At 34.6% G+C, this 12,938-nt stretch overlaps 1 protein-coding gene across 2 annotated transcripts in view; it reads right to left on the reverse strand.

The window, feature by feature from the left end:
* Positions 1-12,938, reverse strand: part of RASA1 (RAS p21 protein activator 1) — a 98,272-nt gene that overhangs the window by 2,704 nt on the left and 82,630 nt on the right. For both annotated transcript variants that reach the window (XM_079786940.1, XM_079786941.1), the window contains exons 16-23: positions 12,563-12,735; positions 12,116-12,275; positions 11,051-11,193; positions 8,847-8,962; positions 8,087-8,173; positions 4,614-4,681; positions 3,207-3,295; positions 1,620-1,697 (exon numbers count right to left, since the gene is read on the reverse strand). In XM_079786940.1, the coding sequence (XP_079643066.1) occupies positions 1,620-1,697; positions 3,207-3,295; positions 4,614-4,681; positions 8,087-8,173; positions 8,847-8,962; positions 11,051-11,193; positions 12,116-12,275; positions 12,563-12,735 (914 nt within the window). The remainder of the gene's footprint in view (positions 1-1,619; positions 1,698-3,206; positions 3,296-4,613; positions 4,682-8,086; positions 8,174-8,846; positions 8,963-11,050; positions 11,194-12,115; positions 12,276-12,562; positions 12,736-12,938) is intronic.

The following is a 12,938-nucleotide window of genomic DNA, read 5'->3' on the forward strand; positions in this document are numbered from 1 at the left end:
ACTTGCTAATGTGTGAATATGATCAGTGTTAATTATGGTACTTCAGATAAGGTTCGTAAAGTAACAGTCACTATAGGACATTGATAGTACTTTATTAACACTAAATACTGATGTTATTTTGAGCCTCAGCCTCAGAATAAAATATGACATTGGCTCCAGAATGGTGACGATATTTGCTATACATTCCCTAAATAGTGTAAAACAATGTTTACTAAAGTATAAAGAAATAATTAGAATATAATTCATTCTTATTTATTAAATGACTCAGTAATGAAAAACACTAGTATTTGCTGTCAGAGAGCTTACAGTCTAGTTGATATGATAGAACTAAACTGATCATAGCAACACAGAATTATATATCACAGACATGCAGAGGCTACTTAGGAAGCAAAAGAAATTTCACGTTTTTAGGGCTCAGCCAAGCCTTCCTGAAGGAGAGATTTGAGGTGAATCTTAAAAGTTAAATTAGATTTATACAGGAAGAAAAGGAATGGAGGAGTATTAGAACACTGGGATTCTAAGCAGTTTGAAAAGCTAGACTACACATGTGGCATTACTAGGAAAGTGATAGAGAAAGTTGAACTGTAGATATTTATGGTTATGGAAAATGGAGTTCCAACCATGAATCTGATAACCTAGAAATGTGGCTTACGATAAAATGAGCTAGCCTTAAATATTGGATAAACAATTTTCACACAACTTCTTAAATACTATTTTTCAATCACTGACCAACTAGATGTTTTAGAAACTAGAAATACTTCTATCTTCAAAACTTCGCAGGAGTTCACATATGGAAACGTGAGGGACACAGCATTTGCTCCTTTGTTTCATTATTTGTACAGTATTTTTCTTTTATACCTGAAATTGCAAACTAGAGGCCCACAAGCAGTTCTGATAGGTTTGACTACATAGTGGTATAGTGGTTGTTTTTGTGTTTTTAACTGAATTTGAATGCATAAGGCAGAACATGGGCACCTCACTCTCCTACTGTAGCATTCCCTAATACCATGTCTAAATTCAGATACATATGTTCCCTTTCTGGTTTCTAATAGCAAATACATTTATTTGATTTTAAATTGAGTCAATATCTGAAAATTTATAACTATTTAAATTGTACTAAGAATAAGAAATCCAGGGTCTTAGAAATTATTTTCTTTAAAACCCCCATTCTTAATTTCATAATTACTATTTATAAAGGCCCAAGTAAGGTATAGGTAGTCCTACTAACTGAAGTATAACTCCAAATCCATGGATATTATTCCTAGAAAGCCACAAAAATATTCATTCTCCAGTCTATTTACTTATTTCAAATTCCACACAATAGCAACAAGTAGCAAAAGAATGTCACAACAGTAAGGTGAAACAGCTAATAGAATAATGAAAGAAAAACCAGAAAATGACACAAATCCAAAAGTCCCAATAATGTATAGTTGGTATAAATCATTTAGTCTAAGAAACTATAGTCAAAATATTTTGTTTAAGAAGGTAAACAAAAATATGCAGTTTGGTTTTTTTTAGTTCTGGATAGAAAACCTTTTTAAAAGTTCATTGCTAAAATGAGTTAACTCTCAGCTATACTAACTATAGGTCTCAAAGTACTTAAAAAGTTGTATACATACCCCAAGTTCATCTAAAAACATGATCATACGATGTTTGTTACTTTTGATGAAAGGATTGACACCTTCCATATAGGGCTCCTAAAAATATAAACATAAAAAGCTTACTATATGCATCAAAAACATTATCTGATCTATATAATAAAAACATACATGTAGTAAGAATTCTTATAAATATGTATCATCAATAGCAATACAAGTTCACTGTGACAATATTTTCATTCTGATATAAGCAAACAGCTATACTAAAGAACTGGAATTTTTTAATAAAAAAATAAATTCTGGAATGAGAACAAATCAGAGCACATAGCCTAGCACCGTGGTCGGCAAACTGTGGCTCGTGAGCCACATGCGGCTCTTTGGCCCCTTGAGTGTGGCTCTTCCACAAAATACCACGGCCTGGGCGAGTCTATTTTGAAGAAGTGGCATTAGAAGAAGTTTAAGTTTAAAAAATTTGGCTCTCAAAAGAAATTTCAATCGTTGTACTGTTGATATTTGGCTCTGTTGACTAATGAGTTTGCCGACCACTGGAGCAGATACAAATTGCTCATATGTAATTCATTCAAAAATAACTAAGAAACTATTATTTGCCAAGCACCAGGACAAACATGGGTCCAACCCTGAGGGTAGAATCTAGCAGAAAATATAGGGAATTAAAATACAGTGTGCTAAGGACTATAATAGGAAAATATATATGACTTAGATAAATCCAAAAACTAAGCCAGACATATAAACTGCTCTTCATACTAAAATCTTATATGCTATGTTGTAAAATAGGAGAGGGTTAGTATTAACACAAACGCTTTTAAAATCAATAAGTTCAATAAAGAGATGAGATAAAGACCTCATCAATTCCAAGAAATAGAGAAATTGAATGATTTTTCATGTTTAAGAGTAATGAAACACCAAAGTATCGTTATGCCTATTTTTCATCAAGGCTGTGGGGAGCGGAAAGTCTTGTAATCTTATTCCAAAGTTAGTTTTAACATAATAACTGGATGAGTTTGGAAAGAAAGACACATAAAGATACTTGTTACAGCAATATTTATGATAGTAACTAATTGGAAGCCATCTAAATAGCCAATAGAGAACTATTTAACATCTGTCTACATGATGGCATACTAAATAATCATTAAGCACAATAAAAGTTAAATATTTCCAGGTACAGCAAGTTTGTTACATTATGACAACAGCAGGTGATATAGTATGATCCTAATCATGATATTAACAGTCAGTCGTGGGATCACACATGGGAGTTTTAAAATTTATAGTGAATGTTTATTGTGAAATAAATTTTTAAAGATGGGTTGGCATGCATTTAACATATGCTGACTGATTGAAGATATAATTTTCTATACTGAAAATGGAAGATAGAGTTTTCTATAATGGCTAGAATAATGGTCTTAAAAATTCCATTATTTACAATGTAAAATCTAAACAAAACATTTTTTAAAATAACATACCAACAAAAATATAAATTCTCTTTATGAACTACCCATTATTGTAAATTTACCTAAACTATATTTTATGATTTTATCATGTCAAAGTTTCATTCATGAATGATATTTTAAAGAATAAAAATGTTTTTACCTTAGCTCCAAATTCCACAAGATTAGCTAAATTCTGTACAGACTTAGCCACTAATATCAGTGTTCTTGCAGCAATAGGAGATGGGGAATCTGTAAGAGAATTGGGCAGAGCTAATGAGACCAACTCCAAAAGTACTTCCAGGTAAGACCATTATAAATTTAGGACATTAATATTTCTTTCATGTTAAAATACTAATGTTCTCCCATTCAGAACTCACAAATTTTTTTGAAAATATATGACCTCTACAATTCAAAAGAACTTGAGTAAAAGGGGAAAATATTGAATGCACTTATCAGTGCTTCTAGTTTTGCAACTCAGCAATTCCCAACTAAGAATGTTTCAGAATACCTCAAAGCTTTATTTTCTTAAACAAAAAACCTGTCACTATACAATCTCTGTGACAATTCACAAAGCTAATTTCAACCCACTCAGGTTAGCGATTTGCACTCTGAGCAATCCTCCGTTCCAACCCCCCACCAACCATATAATTCACTTTAAAGCTCAGTCTGGAATAACCTCTGCTCTATTTTTAAGAGAAAAACATGCAATTTCATAAACTTAAAATATGTTAAAGATTAGTCAGGAAACAATTCTTTATAGAATATAGATAGTAGGGTGTAAATGCAAAGTACTTATTAAATATAAGCCCTGAAAGAAGATAATTATTTAATAGTAAAAACCTATTGGGAGTATGAATGCCTGATATTTTATTTTACTCTTTGTATCTCAAGCTAATAAACTATAGATAGTATTGCCTAGTGGTTCATAGGCCAACATTCAAATAAGTAAATCTCTCCAAAAGAATTCTAAACCCTTAAATTTTAATAGACCATAGATTTAACCATTTTACAAATTGGGTGGCTATAAAGGTAAAAATTAAGATATTCCTAAGTATTTTTAATACAACTTGGAGCTTTAAATCATTAAGATAAAATAATGGCTCATTATTATATTCAGTCACAAATATCACCTACAACATCTGAAAGTCATTACATAATGGACATACAGGTAATAAGCAAAACTGAATCTGGTTTACTGGAGTTAAAAATGGCTGATAAACATTATATAAGTGGTGATAATTCCTAATGGAAAATCTCTAAAGAGCAACTTTAAGTATTCACAGAGCACTACTGCAACTGTAGCACACAGAAAGCTCTTCTCCCCAACATGAAAAGGACAAGATGCAGATAGGAAAAAGGCATTGTAGTAAGAGTTTGAGACACAAGTAGAAATGGGAAAAAAGGGAGTATGTATCTAATCATGCCATCTCTGGCTTCATTAGATGAGAAGGAAGGGTAAAAGAAGCAAAATGGCAAGAAAAGGTAAAGAGAAACCATGTAACCTCATTAAATAGAACGAAGTTTTATTCTAATTTTTTAATTTCAAAAGGTATCAAAAATTGATTACCTGAGATGATGTTAAACATCCGTGGATTCAGGATGGCAGGACAGATAAGTCGAAGGAAAACAAAACCACTGAATGGGAGGAAATATTTTTATTTTTTTTAGAAAACTACTACATTAAAAAAATAAAATTTTTAATACTCATAGAACCATGAACTTTGAACTAATATAGGGAACCACAAACAGAGCTTTAAGAAAACAGCTCCAAGTACCTTATTTTAAGAACTTCTATATCTTCTTAAACATACTTTTCCCAAATTTGGAATTTTACGTTCTTACTATCTTAATTTGAGAAAGCAGTGTCCTTAAAAACACTAAATTTCTGGAAAAATTACAGGAGCACAAATCTTTATGGATACATAGTTCTGAAAGGTCCTAAAACTTACATTCTCTCAATTTATTTTCTTTCTGTATTTAAACAGAACAACCCAGTAAAGTCTGATATAAGTCAAGTTCATTCTCTTGATTTTGTTGATGTCATCCTATCTAATAAAGAGGTTAATATGCGCCCTAGCTGGTTTGGCTCGGTGGATGGAGCGTCAGCCTGCGGACTGAAGGGTCCCCGGTTCGATGCTGGCCAAGGGCACATGCCTGGGTTGCGGGCTCGGTCCCCAGTAGGGGGCGTGCAGGGGGCAGCCAATCAATGATTGTCTCTCATCATTGATGTTTCTATCTCTCTCCCCTTCTCCCTTTCTCTCTAAAATCAATAAAATAAAAAAGAGGTAATATTGCAAACTGACCATCACTCCAACACACAAGATGGCCGCCACAACTTGGCCAGCAGGGGAAGGCAGTTGGGGGTGACCGGTCCAGCAGGGGAGGGCAGTTAGGGGCAATCGGGCCAGCAGGGGAGCAGTTAGGCGTCGATCAGGCTGGCAGGCAGAAGCAGTTAGGAGCAATCAGGCAGGCAGGCGAGTGGTTAGGAGCCAGCAGTCCTGGATTGTGAGAGGGGTGTCAGACTGCCCATTTAGGCCCGTGGGCAGTCAGACATCCCTCGAGGGGTCCCAGATTGGAGAGTGTGCAGGCTGGGCTGAGGGACCCCTTCCCCCTAGGCCTCTAGTATAAAAATAAGAATTCATTGTTCTAGGGAAAAGGTGACTCCTTGACAAATTAAAATATATATAATACAATGCTAAAAAGCTGTTATGGCCATAAAGAAAAAGACAAGCTTTCTCAAGTTAAAAAATATGTTCTCAAATTACAAAATAATAGCAAAACCAAAAAGTAATGTTAAAGAACATGGCTTAACAACATTGTCATATATGATTTTACCTGTTAATCTTACTCTTAGAGAACATTATGTAAAACTGCAACCTTATTTAGCTTTTTTCCTAACCTGCCACCTTCAGTTACTGATAGAGTATATGTTAAGAGGAATACACACTAACAATTGACCTCTTACTTGCCTCTTATAAAGACAAGCATTATTACCAAAACTAGAGGCCTGGTGCACAAAATATGTGCGCACTGGGGGAAGGAGGGGGGCTCCCTTAGCCCGGCTGGCACCCTCTCACAGTCCAGGAGCCCTCGGGGGATGTCCAACTGCCACGGAAGCGGGGGAGGCTCCCAACACTGCTGCTGCACTCAGCAGCTGTGAGCCCTGCTTCTGGCTAAGCAGCGCTTCCCCTGTGGGGCACAGTGACCACCAAGGGGGCAGCTCGCATTGAGCGTCTGCCCTCTGGTGGTCAGTGCGCATCATAGCGACAGGTCGTTCCATCGTTCTATTAGCCTTTTATTATATAGGAGGATAGTTGATAAAATTCCTTCTAGAGACTAAAATCATCAATACCTTATCTATTCTCTGCTAGAGTAGATAACCCAAATCTCAGCATGTACCTTCCAAAATATGACACTTTGCTAATTTTGGACTCTTAGAAAGTGAATATGCAGTTGCAATTAGAATATATGACAACAATGATTAAGTCTTTAAATTTGGGTTTATTTTAAATTTATGAAGAATCTTGTACAGATTCTATTTGAACATATTTTGATACTTAAGTGTTAGAGGCAACATCACACCATAAAAGACTTTCAATGTGCAAATCTACTTTCAGTTTTAAGGGGATACTCGGTACCTACATATACATTTAAAAGCTTATTAGGGGCAGAAATCATCACCTTGGGCATAAATGCCCCTTAAAACATCTAACAGTAGCAAACAGTCCACAGCAGAATTTCTTGCTGTGCCTACTTAACAAATACACTTGTTTGAAACTTAACAGTTTACAGAAGTGTTAATTTGTATCACACATATAGCTGTGCAGAATATGCTTATGATTCTTTTTTATTCTCAATCACTACTAAAGCCAAGAATTATAAAATCTATAATTTTTAAATATTTTTGTCATATGATTCTAAGATTTTTACCTAAAAAGAGTAGAAGCCTCTTCAAAATTTAGTTTGGAGGCCAGATTAAGACACATTTTCAAAACTATGTTATGGGTTTTTTTTTAGTGGTTGGGTAATATTTTTAAGGGGCATAACATGACTGGCAATATACCTAGTATATTCTAAATAATAAATTCTATCATTGTTAGACTACTACATTCTCTGATGCTTTATCACTAAGTTTTCAATTGGCTTGAATGGATTGGGGTGCTTTACAAAAGCCTGCAATAGTATTCAGAATATTAAATTAAATTGGGGCCTGGCCTGTGTAGCTCAGTGGTTGAGCATTAACCTATGAACCAGGTCTCAGTTCCATTCCTGGTCAGGGCACATGCCTAGGTTGTGGGCTCAATCTCCAGTAAGGGGCGTGCAGGAGGTAGCTGGTCAATTACTCTCTTTCATCATTGATGTTTCTATCTCTCCTCCCTTCCCCTCTGAAATCAATAAAAAATACATATATTTTTTAAATATAATATTAGATTGGGTCTTAGAGGTTTAGTCTTTAGTTCTGTCTTAGCCACTAACTTTGCAATTTCTCCTAATTACTGCACAATGAGTATACCAACAAAACTTCAGAACTAGAGGCTCTGATTGGAGATTAGGCATGGTCACAAACTGTGTTACAAACCAATTAATATTAAAATGGCTCAATTATTGCTTTTCTTAGCACCAAATTAATCTGTTTCTCTTTCCTCCCTCCCTCCCTCCCTTTGTCTATAGATATGTATGTATGTGTGTGTGTATAAAGAGTACGATAAAGTTAGCTACAGATTTTGTTGATTATTTGACCTCATCCTATAAAATAAAAATCTCAAATAGTTAACTGACTATAAATGAATGTTTAGGTTTTTAGAAAATGCAAAAGTTATCTCAGTAATCATAGTAACTTCCAAAACACCCCAACACTGAAAGTTAGTTTAGGAGCCATCTGAACTCAGAAATATTCAACAGGGCTCAGAATAAAAATAAAAGAAAAAGGTTTTGAATTGTACACTGTGTACTGTCAGTCTTCAAATTTTCACAATTATCCTCTTGACTCTCAGTGTGTACCATATACAGTGATGTAATAAATGAACTGTTTAGCCTTACCTAACAACTCTTGTTCTCATGGTGGTATTTGTAGGCCACTTGTGCTGAACAGATTTCTGTAAACACCCATAAATATATCTCAGTGTCCTGCCAAAATAATACAATCATCTCAATAAAGAAAGCAAGTGAAAATACTGATCTCATTATACCTGAAGTTTAATTTACCAAATACATAACATTTTAATGCAACCGACCTTTTCCCCCAAAAATGTACTTGGTTCAAAGTAATAAAGTATCAAATTTTCATCATGAATTCATTTAACCATTTATTTTACATTTGCTTTGGAAGAAATCTTACCATATTTAGATTATTCTATATTTATGAAAAGTATGAAAAAAGTAATGGAATAAGGATACAGAGGAACTAATGAGTTCGGGTTTTGGGGAGATGTTGACTTTTAACAATTTCTACCTGATTGAGTTAACTAACACGGGAAACTATTAAGCAGACTGGATAGAGATATGTCTTTTATCATCTCCTCAAATCTAAGACTATACCTCTATTCATCCCCCAAGTCACTATATAAATCAGACATGGGCTTGCATAAAAACATGATTTGTTTTACTTAACGTAAATACTTCACACATTTATTCAAGTCAGTCTTCTTCCTTAAACACAATTCATTTTGTAAAGATTAAAACCCCTGACTTTTTCAAAGTATCCTAACATCAGGACAGTGGAAAAGCGTACATTTTAGAAATACAAATTTTTCAAAATGCAGATACACAATTTCTTGTCAAATTAAAATTCACCACTTACGGTGGAAGTATTTCTGAAGCCATGAATATTTTCTCCACAAGCTCTGAAAGTATGTTCAATAGGTGTGCTAAATTAGTGTTCACATCTTCATTTTTTTCTAATTTTGATGGACTTAACTGAGAGAAGGAATAAATCAATATAAATGCATCTTGGCAATGATAAACACAAATGAATCAAGGTAATCAAACAGTTCTTTTCAAGGTTCTCTATTTTTTCCATCTGTATTAGTCTTTTGGGGGGAAGTATAAGTGGGAACTTTTAAGTAGTGTATGCTATGAAACTCCTTGGGTTTGTTACCATTAATTCCCAATTACAGTTGACCCTTAAACATCCGTTTCAACTATACAGGTCCACTTATACAAGGACTTTTTTCAATAAATACCTTTACTTTTTGATCTGTGGTTGGGAGTCTGAATGCAAAGGACCAACTGTATGCACTGATCTATGCCATTTTATATAATAAACTTGCACATCCACAAATTTTGGTATACATGGGGGCCCTGGAACCAATCCCCCAGTAATACAGAAGGAAAACTAAGTTTTGAGGGAGTCATGAGTTTTATGTGGATTTCTGACCATGCAGGAATGGGAGTTGGAGAGCGCCCCTAACCCTCCCCCCCTCAAGGTTGTTGCAGGTTCAACTGTACTGAATTGAAGAGCAAGCTATTCAACAACTTTCAGTTGCTTTGGAATCAATGCCAGTATTAAAGTTCTCTTCTGTTCATTTACCAGATTTTACCATAGATTTTTACACTCGCATAAAATTGGGTTAGACTTCCTAAAAGACAAAAAATAAAAAACCACCACCACCACCAAGACAGTTTTAGTGGCCACATAGTCACAAATATACTGGGAGTATTTAAATGGGATGAAAGATCACCATACTGTTATTGTAATGTCTATCTTAACTCTATTTATTTAAGGGGAAAAAATGGCTTTTCTGAATGGGATAAGACTTATTTATGACTAGAAAATACCAAATGCCTGGGGCAAAATCATGAACCTTTCTCAAAACTTTTCCCTGAAATGTAAGTGTCCTGATCTAGACTGAATGGAGTACATTTCTCTAGAGATGTCTAAATTCCCCAGGCTGGATCCAGCAACCAGACACTCTGCAGACTTGCTGAATTCCTATATCCTTACTAGTTAGACCATCTGTGGTGTTACCCCAGGTTTTCAACACTAATTCTCTAATTAGTTAGTAAAAATTGACAACTTAATGCAGAATTAACATGCTCTCAGTGTACATTGTCAAAAGCAATTTCTTATTTTATTAGAGTTAAAAATATATTTAGTATCTTCTGTAGTTGCTCTACCTTCAGAATAAAATGAGAGAATAGCCATAAGTGACATACCACTCTCTCTTCAATGATTTACTAGGAATTTACACTGCAGCCTTTTTTTTTTCTTTTGTGAAGATTATCTCATACTACCTCACACCCCCCAAAAAAATGCTTTAAGGACAAATCTAAATGTTGTTATGATGAGCTAAATAGAATTTAACTAGGTTATACAACAGAAACTTAAGTTTCTGTTACTCCCACCTTCTGAAAGTGGCATATATTTATCAGTATAGTAGGAGAAATAATAAAGTACTTTAATGAATTTCTGGTGCAATAGGTTTTAATCCCCAAATAAAGCCATTTTTTTAAGAAAAAAAAATCTGTTTTACATAACATTTTCCAAATGTAATATTACAACAGGTATAACTGCTCTCATAATTTTAGAAAGGTAATATAGTTCCCTTAAAATGTAATTTTATATAATAAAAGCCTAATATGCTAAGTGTCCAGTCATCCATTCAACCCATCAAAGTGTAATATGCTAATGATATGCTAAGGCCGCTCAACTGCTCGCTATGATGTGTACTGACCACCAGGGGGCAGACACTCCGACTGGTAGTTTAGCTTGCTGCTGGGGTCCGGCTGATTGGGACTGAGTGAGACAGGCCGTACACGCCCTGGAGCCTTTCCATGGCTGGCCAACCTCCCGTGTCCCTCCCCTGCCCCAATCGTGCACCCATGGGGTCCTCAGCCCGGCCTGTGACCTCTCGCAATCCAGGACCCCTCGGAAGATGTTGGAGAGCCGGTTTTGGCCTGATCCTACAGGCCAGGCTGAGGGACCCCACTGGTGCACGAATTTGTGCACCAGGCCTCTAGTTTAACTATAAAGCATTATCTATTAGAATATGCTCTTTGTCATACCTCACAAGATTGCTTGCTTTCCATTATCTTTAAAATTGAATCTTTCAAAGCATGATGGACAAATTGTGTAGCAGTGGCTTTCATATACTGCTCCATCAAGGTGCTTGCAAGTGTTGTGGCTCGAAATAAGGTAGTGGCTTCATCTACATAAATATATTAAAAGGTTATCTGTAAATAACTGTACTAATGTGAACCAACTGGAAATTAAATAAATTCATTTTTACCTCAACAATTTTAACCATTTAAGTATGCTTATTTCCATTCAGCATTAAAGTGCTGATTATAATGACATACTATGTTTCTATACACTTAAGTCTTCAAAAAGCTTGTATCTATTGCATTAGATCATAAACAGGAGAAGGGATTAATACTATCATGTTCATACAAAAAAAAAAAGGTTTAGACTAGTTAACATAAAATCCCCAAAATTAATGTATTAGCCTAAAACATGGCTACTAATGATTTAAATAAAATTCTAAAAAACACAAATATTGCCAGTATAAAATACATATCACCACTTGATCTTTCCTGACACATCTGTATATTATTACAGTTTATTTGGGGGAGCTTAGAGGCAAACATTGTCACTGAGTCCAAGTGCTGGCTGGAAATGATTATTCTGACATATCTGTAAGCTGTTACAAAGCACTGTGTGCCTAGCTATAGTGCCTGGGAACTACTTATCTGTAGAATCTAGAAATAAAATTCAGCTCACAACCAATTCCTGTGCAATAAATTAGTCAGTAAAAGAACATAGTATGTATATCACACTGTTCTTAATAAAACATTAGAAGTCATTGATCTGGACACACAAGTCACTTTCTTATGACTTCTAAATCTAATTTGTCATGGCAGAAACTTGTATTAAAACACCAACCACCCATACTAGCCAGCACAAGAATTAGAACTGGCATTGTAATTTTTAATAAAGGAAAAACAATAATTTATTTTGCAAGATGATTTAACTGTTTAATATTCTAATAGAACCCACATATATTTGCTGTTTTAAAATCTAATTATTGACCAAATTTTTACAAGTATCACATTAACACATCCATACTATACCTTCCATGCTTATTTCTCTGTCATTTAGTGTACATAGCAACAATGATTCAAGCTTTTCATGAAGGAAAATCCTCAGTAGGATGCTAGCCAGTAGTGTTCGGTCCTGTCCACACACATGTGATAAAGCATAGACTACATGAAGGTCCTTTTGCAGTATAAGCTAAAAATGATATCAAGGAAGATTGTTGAAAGTACAGCATTAAGCATTCGCAGTGAGATTAACAAAATATGTTTTTATGTTCTTATATTTATAAATATGTTGTATTGAATAAATTTATTTAAAAAAGAATAAGTTTGTAGCCTACATATTTTTGTCTCCTGAGACTAACCTCATACTACCAAAAGGGTGTTCAACCCTCTTTTGTCTTTCAGTGTGCCACTAAGCTAAATGTTAAATATTTCTGTTAATGCCATAAAAAATAAGTAGACTGGTAAATAACTTAATACCTCTTTAAATTCACTGTATTCTTCTTCTGGCATGATTTTTTCCATAGAATATCGTGCCCGGACACGCAAGGATCCTGGTTCAATACCTTTTAATGGTATATGGGAGCTGAGCAAAAACCATTCATCTGTGGCATGCCCTTTCTGTAACCGGCTCAACTGGCAGCGCATAAATACTTTGATAGAAAAACATCAAATGATTACTATCTAAAAAGATGACACTATAAATTAGTCACATACGTAAATTATTCTAATATTCTGCCTTCTCTACAGTGTTAAATGCTTTTTATTAAAGAAGTTTTCAGTGATATCACAAAATCCATTACTAAATATTTACTTCATTAATTTATTGAATGTCTACTATGTGCCAAACTCTGTA

Source organism: Cnephaeus nilssonii (assembly GCF_951640355.1).
Source record: "Cnephaeus nilssonii genome assembly, chromosome: 2".
NCBI lineage: Eukaryota > Metazoa > Chordata > Mammalia > Chiroptera > Vespertilionidae > Cnephaeus > Cnephaeus nilssonii.